The following is an 18,657-nucleotide window of genomic DNA, read 5'->3' as shown; positions in this document are numbered from 1 at the left end:
TTCAATACGAAACTTAACAGCCAGCCAGTGTAAGGAGGAAAAAATTGGGGTGATATGATCATATTTTCTAGACCTGGTAAGAACTCTGGCTGCTGAATTTTCTACTAGCTGAAGTTTGTTAATAGAGGATGAAAGAAGGCAGTTTTTGTGACATGGGATATATGATTTTCAAAAGTTAAATTGCTGTCTAATGACACCCAGATCTTTTACAGTAGAGCTAACGCTAACTTTGTATCCCTCTCAGGCACGTGCACACATAGGGCTCAACCTGTGCCCTTTTTAGTCTTGGATATAAAGTGCCCTCCCAAAATGATCAAAAGTGCCCCCGCGACTCAACACACCCTCTGTACGCCCTTCAGTAGGCACGCGACAACTCCAATCTTGAGTACGTGCGCTCAACCACCCCCCCTCCACCCCACCCCACCCCCAACCGCATTACAGTTCGCGCTCGACAACACAGCTGATCAGAACGCGCGCGACATCATGCCCTTTGTACGGTCTCTGCACGGGCCTGATCCCTCTAATTGTAGGTCTAGTTGTAAGATCTGCTGTGTATAGGATTTAGGCCCAACAAGTAACAATTCTACTTTGTCTGAGTTTAAAAGAAGAAAATTGTTGGTCATTTATTTAAAACATTGATTCATTCAGCTGTGAAATACGTAAACTGCTGAATCATTCATTCAACTTATTCTTTCATTCACATTGATTCATTCAGCAAGGAAACAAATGAGCCATTCAATCCCAAGTTAGGGTTTTTCATTTAAAATCATGGATTCATTTAATGACTAAACATGTTACTAAATCGTTTAAGAAAATAAGCAATTAAGTCATTCAACTATTATTTTATTAGTTAGGAAAAATGAGTGAGTCATTAAGTATATCATTTAGCCAATTGCTCACCATTGAATCAGTTTTGTTATCAGCAAGTTCACTAAAAACCACACCATTCATCTAACCCAGTGGTGTTCAAACTCGGTCCTAGAGAGCCGGTGTCCAGCAGATTTTAGCTACAACTTGCCTCAACACACCTGCATAAATGTTCCTAGAAAGCCATCCCAGGTGTGTCTGATTGGGGTTGGAACTAAACTTTGCAGGACATCAGCCGTGCACTGGTTTCCCCCACAAGTCTAATGACATGTGAAATAGGTGACTTGGGTGCGCTAAAATGTACGTAGTGTATGTGTGTGAATGAGTGTATATAGATGTTTACCAGTGATGGGTTGCAGCTGGAAGGGCATCCACTATGTAAAACATATGCTGGATTAGTTGGCGGTTCATTCCTCTGTGGCAACCCCAGATTAATAAAGTGACTTAGACGAGAAGAAAATGAATGAATGTATAACCTATAACTGACTGTCCATTTCTGCAGGATCAATGAAGCAGTGGATTTTAAAGATCATAAGATCCAGATGGCCAGTCATCTCATTTCTCTGAAGGTTGAACCGTCTCCTGCACTGTCACTCAATCTGTCCATTGAACCACTCATCAGGATCGTCCTCACACATCAGCTGGTAGGATAATGTCAATCTTCCAATCATTTTCTTCATTCTGATATTTAGTCAAGAGCGCTGGTGCTTGTGTGTTTATGTATGTAGCAATAATTTAGTTTGCTTGAGTAAAGTGACAAAAAAGCATTTAGCTCCTTGCAGAAAGTAAATTTGCTGAGGAAAGAATATGAAAAGCTGATAGGCGGTAGAAATATACTTATTAACATAGTCATAACTGTCTCATTAATGTTTTAGGTCTTATTTAAGTTTTTTCTATTTTAAGTTAAAGCTTCTGTAAAGAGCAGACCTACATTTGACAGGTGACACAATCTCATTAAAGTAACTTGATTGTTTGGTGTCAACTACAGTATAGCCTACATAGGCTATACAATTTAAGGGCATTCTATGTTACAACATTGATAGGATCTGTTGTTGCTAAGTTTACATCTAATTATTAATTTCCTTTAACATCTCTAGTAGGCTATCATTATTGTCCCTCTTTGCTGGTAAGATAAACAGCCTTTTAGCAAAGCCTATATTGATATACTGGTGGTTCAGTGACAGTTTGACACAGGCTACACTAAATTGAGGACAGTTTAGCTATTTTTTAAAGCACTCCCTCACCTGAACTCAACTTTACCTAAAAGCACAGAAACACTATGGTAAAGATCTGGAGACATACTTTAAAATAGTGACTTATATTAAAAAATGTTGACCGAGGTTTGTGATTTAAGAATTATAGCGAAGCATTAATTAACTGCTAATTTTTCATGGAGCGGTTTGTTTGAGGTATTTCTAGTTGATTTCTAGTTGGATTCAGTCAGTGTTTTTGTTTTGTAAAAAATATTTTATTGTTTTGTGTTTTTTGAAAAATATTTATGGCAGGCCTATATTTTATACTTTTTAGTTAGGTTTTTTTATGCTGTTGAAAACACTTCAACTGCGTGAAGAATTTACAATGTTCTGTTGTTAATATTTTCTGTTAGCTGTTGTTCACATGTTAAAATAAATTAATATTTTTTGCAACATGAATGCATCAAACACAAAATAAATGCGTTGATTTCTTTTTTGTTAAATAAATGATAATTGAATATTATTCTGATCGATTAACGGTTAATATTCGGTTAACGAGCAGTGGTTGTCAAAATCAGCGCCTCTAAATTGATTCAAAAAGCCCAATGTCAGGATAAAGTTTTGGCTTTGCATGTGTTTTGGTTTTTGCTGTGTTGATTTATTCTCTATGCATCCATGTACTGCACTAGGTCTGTACTGTAGTCAGGTCAAGGTGTCTGGTTTAGACATCACCATGTAGTCCTGTTTGCAACTTGACCAAGCTTTAAACAGTTCAGAAGCTTTTTGCTGTGTTATACAAATATAATGCTGTGTTAATTCTAAAAGCTGCGTGCTATACATTTTTTTCCATCTGTGATTTAGTGAGCATAAATCGATCAATATGGGCTCCTTCCATTGTTTGGCTATTACGTGCCTTTTATCGTCACCACATGCTATTTAGTGAATATTTGTGAACCATTCTGCAATCTGATGGTATGTTTTGCTCTATAAAGCAATCCCTCAATCCCTTGTGTATTACACACTTGGGTTGGATAGTCTGCTTTGTCAATGAATGATATTACTCGTTGTTTGTTTGTTTGTTTGTTTGTTTGTTTGTTTGTTTGTTTGTTTGTTTGTTTGTTTGTTTGTTTGTTTGTTTGTTTGTTTGTTTGTTAAACCCATGTGAACTGCCATATGCTGCCTTATCTTGGCCAGGCGCTCTTGTAAAAGAGATTTTGGTCCCACTTTGTATTAAGTGTCCTTAACTACTATGTACTTACATCAAAAAAATAAATACAATGTACTTACTGTGTTTATGATGTATTTGAGAACACTTGTGGTGCTTTTGAGTTGGGATAAAGGTTGGGTTATGGACAGGTTTGGTGGCATGGGTAGGTTTAAGGGTGGGTTAAGGTGTAAGGGATGGTCAACAGTGTATTTACAAATGTAATTACAAAAGTTAATTACAGATATATACATACATGTATTTAATCAAGCATAAGTACACAGTAAATACATGTTATATTTACACAATAAGTACATTGTAACAAACTATTAGTTCCTATGTAAGTACATATTAGTTAAGGCCACTTAATATAAAGTGGGACCGAGGTTTTTAATCTCAATGTGCATTTCCTGGTAAAATAAAGGATACAATGATGATAATAGTAATTGATCACATAAAAATGTGTGAGACAACACAAATGTAACAAATGCCTGATTAATCTTTTAATTGCAATTAATCTACTTGGGATTAAAGGCTTCTGTCTAGCCAGAATCACCCCTTTTATATGTCTCAAACTGAACAGAAATCATTCTTAATATGCTGGAGGAAAACGCTCAAAGACCACTTTTTTTTTTTCTTGCTGTGTTTGTGGTTTTGTCTTTTGGTGAGCCGTGTTACACAAGAACCCCAGAGTTCAGACTTGCCAGGATTAACCATGGAAATCCATTTGGGTTTGCATCATCCCTCACTCACTCGTTTCTCAGCTCTGAAACAGCGAGAGAGACGTACGCCAAACGAAAAGTGGTTCTGAACGTTGGGACTGTAATCCTTGAGGTCTTTTGAGGAGGGAAAGATGATTTGGTTTAACAAGGAGCTTATTTGGCGTGTGAGCGCGCAGATCCTACAACTCATTCGAGGATTCATCCGTCTGCCAGATTTTCATGGGAAACCCATCAGAAATGGATACAGATGGCATGTAGACGGGTTAACCAATACAGCATGTTTTTGGAGGGTATTTGCTATGAAAAAACAGCGAGGAGTTCACCGTAGCATTAGATTTCACACAGCACATTACGCACGTTATCCATCAGCTAACCCACATTTGACAGCTCACCATGCTCTTTACTATTACATAAGATCTGCTAAACTTTAACAAGCAGAGATGTTTTATTGAATAAACAAGAAGCTTGTACACAGTTTAATCCCCTCAAAGGAAACCATTGTTGCTTTTTTCATTGTTCTTTTTAAAGCAGTCCAATTGGAAACCCTGCTGTATTTCATGTAACTATAGAGACTAGCATTTGTTTTGAAGGCTTCTTTATGGGTTTTGTGAGAGATGTTTATTTCAGTGATGTTTGTTGATGGAAATGTGTGTGTCTTTGTACCAGAACTATTATGCTAAATGAAAGGAACCTGCTAAAAGAGTAAAGCCAGAGAAATGTTTAATGAAACGGCTTATACATCAAAATAGTTCAGATGCAAAAGCCGCTAAACTTCACTTCCGCCAAAAATTAGCTAATGACATTGAGCGAATGCTTTAGGCATGCAGTACACCATCAACAAATAGATTTGCTTCAAATGATCAAAATCGCAGCACCAGTGTATTCAGAAATAACAGTTTGTTGGCAAAAACCTCTAAACGGCCTTTGACAGCAAAATCCGCTATATCTCGAGAACCAATCAGAAGGAGCAAATCAAACCAATCAGAAGGCGCAAATCAAATCAAGTAATACACCGGCTTTCATGAGGAGACTGTTTTATTCTGCTATTGATTTAGATTTTAAAAGATTTGATGGAGTTTGGAGTTTGATGAACTGGATGAGCCTGTCCAACTGTCAGTAAATGGCAAATGAAAACGTCCCTTACCTCAAAACTCTGTGCATTATAAGGAAAAGAAAACACACCGTACAGTTGAAAGTATAGGCATGCATTCATAACTTTTTTTGCGCAGTGACGCTACTTTGAATGAGTCCAACTTACTATACATTAAACAGCAACTGTGTTTCATGAAAGACAAAGTAAAAATGTCATTCCCACATGGATGCTATGAGGTTAATGTCAGTTTTAATGTTATTGATTTATGCACTTGACAGATTTCATTCATTCATTTTCTTCTGTTAATTTTAGATGATTTGTGTAATGTGTTTTATGTTTGGTAAAATAATTTCTAATGGTGTCTTCAGTGATTTTCAACTAATTGCACTGTCTTGTCCCAATATGTGGATTTAGAGGTTTTTGCATAAAAAGCACTGGTGGATTTAGCTGGTTTTCACGCAGAAGAAAACTTACCTTGTTTAAAACCAAAGAATTGTCTAAAGTGACATTTTTTTGGAAAAAAGGGATTCTATTTACTAGATAATGACCTTTACATTATATATAAAATAACATTTCTGAACCTAATTATAGGAGCCTGATAGAAAATGCTCATTTACAAGAAAAGAGGTCTGATAGATTTAGAGGGTTTTGCATCTGAACTCTTCATATATTCACAAAGACAAATCAGTTCAATAATTATGCTACAGTAAGTGCAGGTATTTCTGTAAAATTTCGCCGTTCATACCACACATTATGAAAATTGACACCTAGCATTTATATTCTCTTTGTTCATAGTATAAATGGATAGTTAATTTAAAGATGAATATTTACTCACTATTTATTCACCCTAAAGTAGTTCCAAAGCTTTATGACTTCCCTTTTTTCTGCTAAATTTAAAAGAAGATGTTTTGAAGAAAGCAAAAAAAAAACCTGTAACCATTAAATTCCATTGTTGGGAAAACAAAAACTATGGAAGTCAATCATTACAGGTTTCCAGCTTTCTTCAAAATATATTCTAATATATCAAACATGTTTTTTGCAAGGTATTGGAGTTAATGATGACAACATTTTCAGTATTGAATGAACTGTTCTTTTAATCGTCTTGCTAATTACAGTAGTTTGCTTCCTGTGTGTGAAACAGAGGCATTCTGTTTCATGAATCACTAGATCAATAATCTGTCACAATGTCTGTGATGAAGGGCTGTGTTTAAGATAATGGTTTCTGGTTTATGTTAGGTAAAATCCTTCAACAAGTGTTAAATGTTAGAGAAGAGTTTTTATGTTGTCTGTGGTTTTTGGATGATGTCAGTAGTTCTCACAGTAGATTTCCTCTGTGATCAGAGCAATAATTGTGTTGATTTACTGTCTCTCAGATGTACTAGATTAGCAAAGCTACTTGTTTTTAAAATTGACAATTCAAAAGTTTTCTGAATGACTAGACCTGAGGAAACACTGTAGGAAATTGTAATTCTGTTTGGCACGCCAGCAAATCAAATTTATGAAAATAAAACAATCAAACAATTTATGAAAATTAGAAGTTGTGATGTTTGAAGTCCTTGTGAACAAAAAGTTGCTAAGACTTTTGTTTGAGAATGCTGATTGTACTTTTAACCTAAACGTAATATTATTCAGTAGAGGGAGGGGTTTTCTTTTAGCGCGTCATTCCTTTGTAAAAAAACTAACAGGAAGAGGGGGTGTGGTTAAAAATATTTTAGCTGAATCTGTCAAACTAATGTCAACAGAGAAGCAGCGTCACTCTAAATATAGTAGCAAATGCTCAGACTTTGACTGAAGATTACCAAAGCGTTTTTTTTTTTTTTCAGTGGATTAACTTTCATGGATTACCTGTCTAACTAAAGAATAACAATGTGCATATGCAAAATAAACATTATAAATGTTGATTTTACATGAACTTTAATGTTTTTGTGATATTGTTGCAGGTTTTTTTTATTAAATAAAAGCTTTTATCTAAAATATAACAGCATGCAAGTCTGTTAGATTACTGTTATGTTTGATCAATTTATTATGTTATGGCTGAAAAACAATTGACTTTGTTTCTTTTCAAAATTATAATAGTCTATAAACAATAAAATCAGCTTTCATTAAGAGTCATACTGATTCATCTTCAAATGTTTAAGGCTGTAAATTTGTTACAGGCATTTTGATGGCAGCTTGTAACTCAGTAATTTGTTTTGACACAATTTTATGCTAAGTTCTGTCTCTATATGTTTTAGTTGGTTTTAGTTTGTCTTTTCTTTTACGCTTGCTTCTGAAAACACTATTGGTTGGGTTTGGGGAAGGGTTAGGATAGATGATCCGTGGGAAAAGCCCCAGCTTCTTATGAGCACGTTCAAGAATGACATCTATCTGAAACAAAACAAAATGTACCTTAAGTTACAGATTTTAAATAAACAAAAATGTAGACAGTGCCCTCTTGTGGATTTGCCATATGAAACATGCTACAAAATGTACCCAGAGCAGCATATTTTCCATTTTGCAAATTGTAGACCAAGGTATGTATTTCCAATGAAAAAAGGCTGTAAACACTAACATATCGCATCTCTAAACTACATAGACAGCAACCTAAGCGATAGTATCATTTATTTCTTCTCTTTTTCTTCTCTCTTCTCTCACCTGTCCCCTCTCTCGCTGCTAGATCACATGGCATGAGGTCAACAAATGGAAAGAGTGATTTCATAAGGAATGCTGGCGATGCTCAGTGTCGAAATCAACAGGATTAAAAAAAGATTTCTGACAAGCTCTCGCTTCCTTTACAACCTAATAAAGCTCGAGCGGAACAGACACAAAACAGAGACGCCACTCAGAGTGAGCGCACGTCTGTTGCGCTGTTTGTGAGCATGTACGTGCACTTCAGTGTTTACGCTTATCAAAGACATTGCCGGAGGCTGTTTATTAATTGTTAGAAGTTGAACCGCCAAATCCAGTGCATATATTAAGTGGTCTGGTCTGGATTAATACAATCATCCAATTGTACTGTGTATTTGTCTTCATGTGAAAATGGTTTTGTGTCCTGTTTGTACATGTTTGTGGGTGAATTTACTGAACCTCAAGCAATTTTGGTCTAAGACGTATTTCCGCTGCGGTTTAAATTGAATCACAGATTCACACAGCCCTATTGCCATTACAACATATCTCAGCAAACCTGGCACACATTTCCATGTTTGATTGAGGACTTTTGTTGTCTAGTTGGTACAGTTAAGAGTTTCTGAAGGTACAATAATGAGTAGAGGAAACCACCAGATGCTTTTTATAACTCACACACCCAATTCCTGTCTAAACTCATTCATTCCCTCGCTCAAGCAGTCACTCTCTAGGTCACTCACTCTCATTCATTCATCACTCACTCAGTCACCCTTCTCAGTCACTCAGCCACTCATAGACTCTTTTTCCACCTTTTCTGGCTGGATATCAATAGTCCAGACAGACCAACATGCTCAGACCTTAGACAAAGCCAAAATGAAGCTGTGTTTTCATCATCAGGCCAAAGAACAGCCCTTAATGTTTCTCACTGGAGCAAATGTCACACATTTCACCAGCAGGGGAAAGATTAATAAGACTGGAAGCTGTAACTTTATTTTGATGCTCCTCTTTAGACGTTGTGCTAACAATAAGTAATTTTACAACAACATGTCAGATTGCAGTCATTAAATTATCTGGTTAATATCTTCAACCCAGACTCATTCTGAAAAAGTACCGCTATATACAGTGTTACGCAAAAGTTTGGCCACCCCTGATAAATTTCATAACTACAAGCCATAGCCTGCTGGCCTTTTAAATGAGCAATTTCATTTGGATACATTTTATATCCTAGGGCAGTGGTTCTCAAACTGTGGTACGTGTACCACTAGTGGTACGCCGGCTTCCTTCTAGTGGTACGCGGAGGAATGAAGAATGTCATGTACATGCTACACACATTTCAAAATTTATCAAAAATTATGTATATAATACGCCACAAATGACATATAGCCTATGTTTCTGAGGTAATCTGGCACGTTTTTTAATTGTGCAGAGTTTTAGCTGCTTTACTGGGCCTACTACGGTTCTGTATTTCAATACTGCTCATTTTGGTGGTACTTGGAGAGACCATTTTTTTCTGAGGTGGTACTTGATAAAAAAAAGTTTAAGAGCCACTGCCCTAGGGAAAAGTAACATTTCAGTTCAGACATAACAATTATTTAATCAACAGATGCAATGCAATTTAAGCCTTAATAAAAACAGACAGGTGCAAAAAATTGGGCACCCTAACAGAATAATGGCATCAATCTTTTGTACAGCCACCTTTAGCTGAAATATCAGCCTGTAGATGCTTCGTATAGTCAGTGATAATTGCCTAAATTTGGGGTCATTCTTCCTTGCACAATTTCTCCAGTTCAGGCAGTTTTGACGGGTGTTGAGCATGAACTGCCCTTTTCAAATCGATTCATAGATTTTTGATGATATTCAAGTCTGGGGATTGGGATGACTGTTCTAGAACATTGTATCATGTCTAAGCACGAATCCCTTGGTAGATCTGGAAATGTGCTTTGGGTCATTGTCCTGCTAAAACATCCAACCCTGCCGTAACTTCAGCTTCTTGACTGATTCCTGAACATTGTTCTTCAGAATCTGCTAATGCTGGGTGGAATCCATGTGACCTTTAACTCTGACAAGGCTTCTAGTTCTTGTGCTGTGCATAATTCGTGATCCCCAGAAATGTATATACTATAGGGCTATGTTTTCAGAACGAGAATGTTAAATATATTTCTAGTGCTTAAATTTGTTGATTTTTTAACAGATATTGGATTTACTATAAGTGTTTCATTTACTTTTGAAAAGTAAATAATTTACTACAAATTTGCTATAAGAATTTACTATAACCAGATCAACTATATATCAGCTAAATATTCAAATAAACCTAACCCTAACATAAGACGCATTTGCAAATAGAGTCAAACCTTTTTTATTTATTTATTTATTTATTTATTTTCGTATTGGTTATCTTAAAAATTTGTCACGCAGATATCTTGTGCAATTATATGGGATCAAAATCCTAACAAATGTTTTGTGGTTGCTGATCAAAAAATTATAAGCATAAATCCAAACATTTACATCACATGTAAAATTATTATGCACAAAAATGAAAAACTAAATGCAGAATAAGAAACAACGAGGTCACGTACCGAAAGAAAATGAGCACTTAAACTGGAAGAAATTGGAAAGGTGCTTAGAATTACACTGGAAAAAAATCTGAATTCAAAGTTTTCCTAATAGCAAACAAAATCCCCTTCACTCTTGTTCCTACATACTGTGCTTGTATTTCCAAGATGCAATTCAAGTTTCATTTAAATTATGGGCAGCCTTCATTATCATCATTGGTCCACTAGTTTAGATTGACAGTTGCTCCTCTAGCCAATCATATGAAGGGGGAGTTGATGTCACTCCAATCCAACTTTAGGCAGTGATTCTTTCTTTCTTTCTTCATAAAAGAAAAAGAGAGAAAATGTTGAGTTCATTTAATTAGATTAATGCTGAACAGTAACTAGCAGCATGTCAAATATACAGAGACACTACACACACCAAACAGCAGTATTGGAAAGGTGCGCAATGCACGCCAGGCTTTGAAACCAGCATATACTGTAGACCTTATTCTTGGCTGCTGCAGCCTCTTTTTGTAGGATTCTTATAACTTTCATTTACAGCACTTACAATAGATAATTTGCTATCCGAAAATGGGTGTCAATATTATTTTCAGTGGCTTACAAAGTGTTTTTGTAATGCACAACTTTAATTTTGAAAGATCTTTGTTAAAGCCGCTAATTTAGTGTCTGCTAAATAAGATGCTGAAATACAGTGTGCATGTGTGTTCCTGAGCTGTTATACTGGGCTCACCGGCTCTTACATGCTCTCATACATCACACAAATAAAAATAAAAGTATGTGACTGATACCATTCTGGCTGATTTGCATGTTAATTCTAATTGGGAGCCCTTTATGTTTCACTTAGTTAGTTGTGAAGTATTAACCAGGGTATGTGTTTTTCTGTCCTTTCAAAATGGCCTTTTATTTTCACTTTGTGCCACTCTTTTTGTTAGTACGTGTGTGTTAACATTTTGGTGAATTACATTTGTTTTGGTTGGTTATATATTTAAAAAAAAGAAAAAATGTTGACTTTAGCACGAAGGATTTAAAGCGTTGACGAGGCTCCATTCAAACGGCACAAAATGCTGTCTGATGATGAGGGTAAAATAACTCGCAGCCGTGGTTTTCCATCCCATTAGATTGTATTTTTTTTAAATAATCAGTCCAGGAGGTGGCACTGATCAGCAGCAGTATTAGTTCAAAAAGCAAGTAAATAGATTAAAACTAACGTTTCATATCTGTCTAAATGTAACTCTTTATACGCATTAAGGTGCCAACTGAATTGTCGAAGCATCCTTCTTATGCATACATGTAAAGCAAAATGGGTTATTTTGCATTCTAAGAAAAAGGTCAATAATAGCATATATGCAAGCATGCAGAAGGACTTTTAATTTGTCAGTAACCTGGGTCAAACGCTTCCGATGAACTCTATGCAGTTATAAAATCAGCTCGTATAAGGTCTGTTTTCTTTAAAAAACTGTGATCTTCAGTGCCTAAATGATATATGCTGTAAAAGGGTCTCAGAATACACAAGACGTACTGCATTAAGTTACATTTTTCCTCACCATGTCTTTAAAGTATTGAAATTTATTTTACTCCAGTATTTCCAATGGCGTTTCTGCGCTTTTCTGCTGATCCTGACGGGCACGTGCATGTAAACATAAAAATTTTCAACTCGGTTTACACTTCAACAACTAGTAAATGAATGCTGAAGTCTATTTAACTAATTATATTTTAATTACATTACAACATCAGTGCTGTAAAAAGAACTGTGCCAAAACAGTCACAATAATCATTCACCGGTATATTTTGGTATGGGAAGAAACATTAGCTCTGCATATTCCCTATAGGCTACAACAGTGATTCTCAACCATTTGCTGCAACCTGTCTCTGTATTCCACACTTTGTCATGAAGTTCTCTGTGGTGCAAGATGAAGCGGATTAATTTGTCACCATTCTAGATTTTTTTATCTTTATCTTTTACAGTGACTCTGAATGATCAAAACATCTCTCAAAAGACTGGGAAAATTGTCAATAATATATGAAGCATTGAAGTTAGCTAATAGCTTCATAATAACTATGGGGAATGCACAATGGCACTAACCCTCTTCTTACTTTGATAAACCTTTGTTTAAGACCACTCCTTAAACCTCAGTTTGTCTGTTTGGAACCAAGGTATTCAATGGGCCAAAACTCTTTGGCTGCTTACTTGATTAATTCCTTCATTGTTCTGTTAGGCGCACTCACAAACTCAAATTCACTTACTTTTTCATTCAAGCAGGCATTCGCTCATTGGCTTCTTCATTCAAGCACTCATTCACTCACTGATTCATTTAATATACGTGTTCACCTACTCATCCAATCACATTTTGTCACTCATGTGCACTTACTTCCTCACACTGGCTCAGTCCCTCTTATGCTCTTTATCTCCCTCTCTTTCTCTGAATGTGTCTTTGAGTTGGTCTGACGTCCCCTCTGTCTTTATTTCCCCTCCTTCTCTCACGCTTTCTCAGATGAATCGTTATAATCTATAGCAGATGGCCTGGCTCAAGCCGTCCTGTTGTAGCCAGCGGCTGCGGATTGTGTGGCCTCCTCCTTTTCTCCTTCTCTGTATCTCTCTCTCTTTCTTTGCTTCTGCCACTCTTGCCTGTGGATGGAGCCTCTATGCTTTTAGTTCTGCTTGCATGGAATCTATAACCATTATATGTGACCCTGGACCACAAAACCTTCTTATGTTGGCAATAGCCTAAAAACCATTGTATTGAGTCCAAATGATAGATTTTTCATTTTATGCCAAAAATCATTTAAGTAGATTAAGTAAAAATATTTTCTACTGTTAATATATCAAAACTCAATTTTTGATGTAATATTCATTGCTAAGAACTTAATTTGGGCAACTTGAAAGTCTAAACTTTACAGTTTGACCCAGTTCCAAGTGAAACAGATTATTAAATGAGAAAACAGTGGGCGTGGCTTGTTTTTTGTTTTTTACTGCAAGCTGATTGGATGGAATAAATTAGGCATTTCATTTAGAAAAAGCGGCAAAACGGTTTCAGGAGAGTTTATTACAACCTAACAGACACCTCCTCTTCTCCATTTCTGTTTGTTTTCATGGCGCTGTCAAAACTGACAGTTGGAGGGGCGTGTTTAAGTATGTTAGCCACACCAAAGAGCATAGAAAACAGGCGGCCATTTTGTAATGGAAATTCTAATAGAACAACAGCATATTATAAGTCTGTAAAATAAACTATTAAAAGTGCTGATGATTGTGATAGTAATTCTGAGTTCAGACTGCATGATTTTCAAAGTAGTCGTGTCACAGATGTTTTCTCACTGCTTGACTATCTGGGCTAGCGTTTCGTCGCTGCTTTGTTTAAACTGCAAGATGGATCGGCGACAGGGACTTTCACATTGCATGACTTTACTATAGGAAGAAAATCACCGACAACTTCGTCCAAACTACGTCTCACAGCCAAAAACACGTAGTACATCTTTTGTTATTAACTACATAATGAAAAAGAAGCCTTTAATGGGGAGGAAAATGTACAAATTTGCTCACCTGGGTTTAAAGGGAATTAGCCATTTCTCCACAACATTGATAATAAACTAATTTCTTTCTGTATGAAATGTCAAAAGACACAGTTGCTCCTGAGTCCTGTCAAACCTCCACTAGTTTTTCCTCCATCTCGTGGGTCCAAATAAACCAAAAATGAGCGCTTTTAACTTCTCCCCCAGCCTCCTGCTGGCCTGCAGCAGGTATACACATACGCACACGCAAGTGAATGCTGCTCTCTCATTGGCTGTAGGCAATCGTATGTTATTTTCAGTCAAAACTCAATTCACACGGCATGATTTGAATCGCTGACAGCTCCAGTTATTTAGCATGCCAAATATCTTGCAGGCATCGGCGACTCATCGGCAATTCTCTCAGATCGCGTTTTTGATAGTTCATACTGTGTGATTGTCACTCACAAGCACAAGCACCAATTTGCCTGTGATTATTAGGCATTTGTCTGCGATTTCTCAAAACCTGTCGGCGAGCCAACATCGGGGTTAAAATCACGCAGTTTGAACTAGGCATAAGTGTTTTATTGTCATCTTTTAGGTTGTATCTCAGCTTTAATGCGGCGTTTATATAAATAAATAAAAAACAAAGCAGCTGCTTGCCATCTCGACAGCAATAAGATTGACAGCCGATCGCTTTCACTCCAAAATGGTGGAATCCGGGGCTGTTGCTGGGTGCTGCTGTTGCAATAGAACGTCAACCTCTTGGTGATTCTAAGCTCTTTGGCCACAACCAATACCTCTGACAGACATAATCAGATAATTTAACTGAGAACAAACAGGAAGGGCATTTTCAGATTTCAGTTTAGATTACAAAGGCAAACTTTTTTTCTTTGACATGCACACCACAAAACTAGCAATGTAAGCTAAAAAAATCAATATGGTTAGTTTTGATTTCATGTGTACTTTAACCCTTGTTCATGCTTCAAATTAGAGGTCTGCATTCCCGCGGCTGGATGAATAAATTTCCGAATAAATCGCGGGAGCGGTCGGTAACGGGTTTAATTTGGGACGGGAGCGGGCTGTCTAGCAATATCGCGGATATTGCTATGCGAATGAGAGAGAGAGAGAGAGAGAGAGAGCAAGCTTTGCCTGTGTGTGTGCTTGGTGCTTGTGTGTGTGTATGTTAGTGCGCGCGCGCGCGAATGAGAGAGAGAGAGCTTTCCCAGATAGCAAAATACACTCGGGCCAGTTCTGGCTAGATTCTCCCCTGCCGGAGACTTACCACTCAGCCCGGCTCCGGCTGCCGGACTCCGGATGCTTGTGGACTCACTGCCCAATTCCGGCCCGAATTCGGGCCAGATGCGGCGGCCGTAAGCGAGCCGACGCTGCCGCATCCGCGCCGGAACTGGCCCGAGAGTAATGTGCGCTGCGGCCCGGTGCTGGCGCGACTCAGTATTTATAACTCCTTTAAATAAAACCTTTTGGTATTACATTGGTACTTGATACATGGTATTACAAGCATTTGAGTTGATATAACAGCAAACGCCTGTGTGTCTGCTTGGGGCTTGTGTGTGTGTTAGTGCGCGCGCGTATAAGAGAGATAGAGATTTGTCTGTGTGTGTGTGCTTGGTGCTGTGTGTGTGTGTTTATACAGACAGCTTGGCTGTCTGGACTGTATAGCTGGGGGATTTTCGGTTTTGTTCTCCCCCGCTCTTTAGCGGGATCGGGCACGGCGGCCAGAAAACGGGGCGGGGCGGGCAGCGGGACAATAAATTCTTAATATAAGCGGGAGCGGTCGGGTTCGGGCAAAACCTGGCGGGTGCGGGCGGGAGCGGGATTCAAAATTTAGTCCAGCGCAGATCTCTACTTCAAATTTACTACCCTGTTGTTGTGTTTGGGATGAGAAGATCCATTGAATTAAACTGCCTCAAAAATACATCATATATATATATATATTTTTTTTTTTCAACATTTTTTGCATTAATCTGTGAATCAACCTCAGCCCTGATCAAAACTACAAAATTGTTAAGAAAATTACAGGATTTTAACTCTTTAATTGGCAAATTCATAAATGAGGTCACTGATTGTTGAAAAACTACACAAAATTATGTATTTTCAATATAAAAGTTTGAATTGTTTTCAGCTTTTATCAGTCTTGGACATGTGAACGGTTAGTAACAACATTGGCTTTGATGGATTGTTAAATTTTATTTTCCCTAGTTTACTGTTGGTGGCTGTTTTTGCCCCATTGACTTCCATTATAACCACATTTGATGATGCATAAATACACAGTCTTTGTTTTTATTCACTCCATGTAGTTCTGAGAGCTGAGATGCATGTTTAATTTTCTCAGACACATTAAGGTAAGCGCACAAAGGTCCCGGTCACACTCACACACTCACAGACACACATACACGCACTTTTATTTGCTGTTAGACTCCATATAAAATCCAAAAGCTTTTTCTGCACAGGCCTAAAGAGGTAATGGTGCCAACTGATGATCAACACTAAAAACCAACAATTTAAAATGCATGATTATATGCTGTCATGGTTTTGCAATTAAAAAGTGGTTATAATGGAAGCCAATAGGATAAAAACAGCCACCAACAGTAAATTAAGGAGAAAGAATTTACATCTAACAATACATTAAAGGCAATGTTGTTTCACATGTTTAAGACTTTGATAAAAGTAAAAAAATCTAGTCCACAATTACTTTTTTATAATGAAAACATGTCATTTTGTGTGTGTTATTTCACCAAGTCAGTGACGTCATTTATGAATTTGGCAATTAAAGAGGTAAAATCCTATAATTTTTTAAACAGTTTAGAAGGTTTGATCAGAACCAAGGCTGACTAACAGACTTATGCAAAACAATCTGAATCTGATGCATTTTACAGCAGTTTGAGTACACTGTAAAACCTGTAAAAAACTGTGAAAATCACTAAATAAAATAAGTTAGTTTAACTTTTAATTAAAGCAAAACTCAAATCTAATGAGTCATGAATTAATTTTATTTTTATTTTTTAACGCTAATGCTAGAAATAATAGCAAACCATCTGAGTAGCTATGTAGTTGTTTGAACTTAATTTGTTCTATTAACTTAACTCCTACCAATTTGACTACATCAACACAAATAATATCTGTGTATATGACTCAATATACATATATAAGTTTACAGTACTCAAACCATTTTGTTTCAAAACTTAAATAGTTTGCCGCGATCGGTTTCCTCAAGCAGTTTGAATTAACTTAACTTGTCGGGTTTCACAGTGTAAAATAACAAAAGGGTAGAAAATGTATAGAGTTTTTTAAAAATGTCATTTTCAAAAGCATTTTCCCAAAACATGTGTCAAAATAAGATTTGTCACCAAAAATCATTCTGCTAGCTGAAATACGGAAAAAGTCATGGCCAAATTAAGACTTAAAATCACCTCAGAGTGGATGAAAACATCCCCAACAGTACATAAAGGCGATTTTCTTCAGAATTTAGACTTTTGTGAACCCGTAGATTCAATATTGTGAATTAGTGGTATCTCAGGCAAATACAGCTCTATCCATCAAATGAAACATTAATAGTAAGCTGATTTAATCAACTTTCGGAAAATGTGTAAATCTCAATTTCCAAACGATTGACTTTATTACTGTTTCTGTGGTGGAGGGTCACAAAAACTCATGTTATGATTCACAGCGAATAAATTATCCAGCAAGCTAGTTTTCTTCAGCATTCGGATAGAAATAGCATTAAGCACTTAAAAAGTCCTCACATGATCACCTGAGCACGTTTCACTGCATATTATCCATGACTGGATACAGGTTTTAGTGCTCTGCAGAGGTTTAAACCATTTTCCAGCATTTTTTCCAGAGATCCGGAGGACGTCCATCAACTGGCTGACCCTCTGAGCACCTCTCTGGGTTTCTCCTCACACCATTCACAGCCCCTCTGCAGATGTTATACAGCCTCAGTCGCACCAACGTCAGCTGAGTCTCACCACATGGGTCTACCAATATTTATAAAGACGCACACATGCACTTATTTAGCTTTCAAGGCCCCCCTTTTTCTCTTTCTGTGAGTGCTTCTCATGCTAGTGGCATGTATGTTTTGCCTTCATTTTTATTATTCCGTACAGGTCTGTTTGGAAATCATTATATGGCTGACGGTGTGTGGAAAATACATCTCTTGTAATGAGATCATGAGCATTAGATTACATTTACACTACTAAGACACACTGGAGGAATTAAAAAGAAAAAAGATGAAGAAAAACATGCTTTTTTATGTATGTATGTATGTATGTATGTATGTATGTATGTATGTATGTATGTATGTATGTATGTATGTATGTATGTGTGTGTGTGTGTATGTATGTATGTATGTATGTATGTATGTGTGTATGTATGTATGTATGTATGTACTTTATGTATGTTACACTGGAATGGCAATGGCATATTTATTCACTTATTGATTAATTTATTCAGCCATTCATTTGTACACTTGCAGAATAATTAATTTAACCATTCATTCACTGTCTGACTGATTTGTTCGAGCACCCATTCACTCATTGACTGAAATATTAATTTACTCATCGATCCACTCAACCACTCATTCAAACACACAGGGCTCTATATCATACACCCCGTGCACTAAGGCACAAAATGTGTTTGGCATGATTTGTTGCTTATTTCAGACCAGCGCAACCCTAATTTTCACATTTTGTGCCATGTTGTTTAAATAGCAAATCCGTTTGTGTCACTTTGTGGACTCATGGGTGTGCTGGTCTAAAAAGGAGGTGTGTTAAGGCACATTGTTGACAAATTGCTATTTTGAGGAACTGAACTGCCAACACAATCTCACGGCAATTCGTAACTTTTTGATTTAGGGGCTAATTGGTATGAATTTGTACGATCTAATTTGTACAATTTAGTACAATTTGCTCAT

At 36.8% G+C, this 18,657-nt stretch overlaps 1 protein-coding gene and 1 long non-coding RNA gene across 5 annotated transcripts in view; one reads left to right on the top strand and one right to left on the bottom strand.

The window, feature by feature from the left end:
- Positions 1 to 18,657, top strand: part of adgrd1 (adhesion G protein-coupled receptor D1) — a 113,786-nt gene that overhangs the window by 46,443 nt on the left and 48,686 nt on the right. For all 4 annotated transcript variants that reach the window (XR_015498408.1, XM_087265303.1, XM_087265302.1 and 1 more), the window contains one exon: positions 1,370 to 1,511. Coding sequence is in view for 3 of the 4 variants with exons in the window: in XM_087265303.1 (XP_087121429.1) it covers positions 1,370 to 1,511 (142 nt within the window). In the remaining variant the exon portion in view is untranslated. The remainder of the gene's footprint in view (positions 1 to 1,369; positions 1,512 to 18,657) is intronic.
- Positions 8,654 to 13,257, bottom strand: LOC141375914 (uncharacterized). The gene is made up of 2 exons (XR_015498411.1): positions 12,608 to 13,257; positions 8,654 to 10,555 (listed from the first exon to the last, which is right to left on the bottom strand). It is a non-coding gene; the product is annotated as an uncharacterized LOC141375914 (long non-coding RNA).

The sequence above is a fragment of the Danio rerio genome, chromosome 8 (assembly GCF_052040795.2).
Source record: "Danio rerio strain M-AB ecotype USA chromosome 8, GRCz13ab, whole genome shotgun sequence".
In the NCBI taxonomy this organism is placed as follows: Eukaryota; Metazoa; Chordata; class Actinopteri; order Cypriniformes; family Danionidae; genus Danio; species Danio rerio.
Note: the sequence above shows the minus strand (reverse complement) of the source record. Positions and strands in the feature narration are given on the sequence as shown.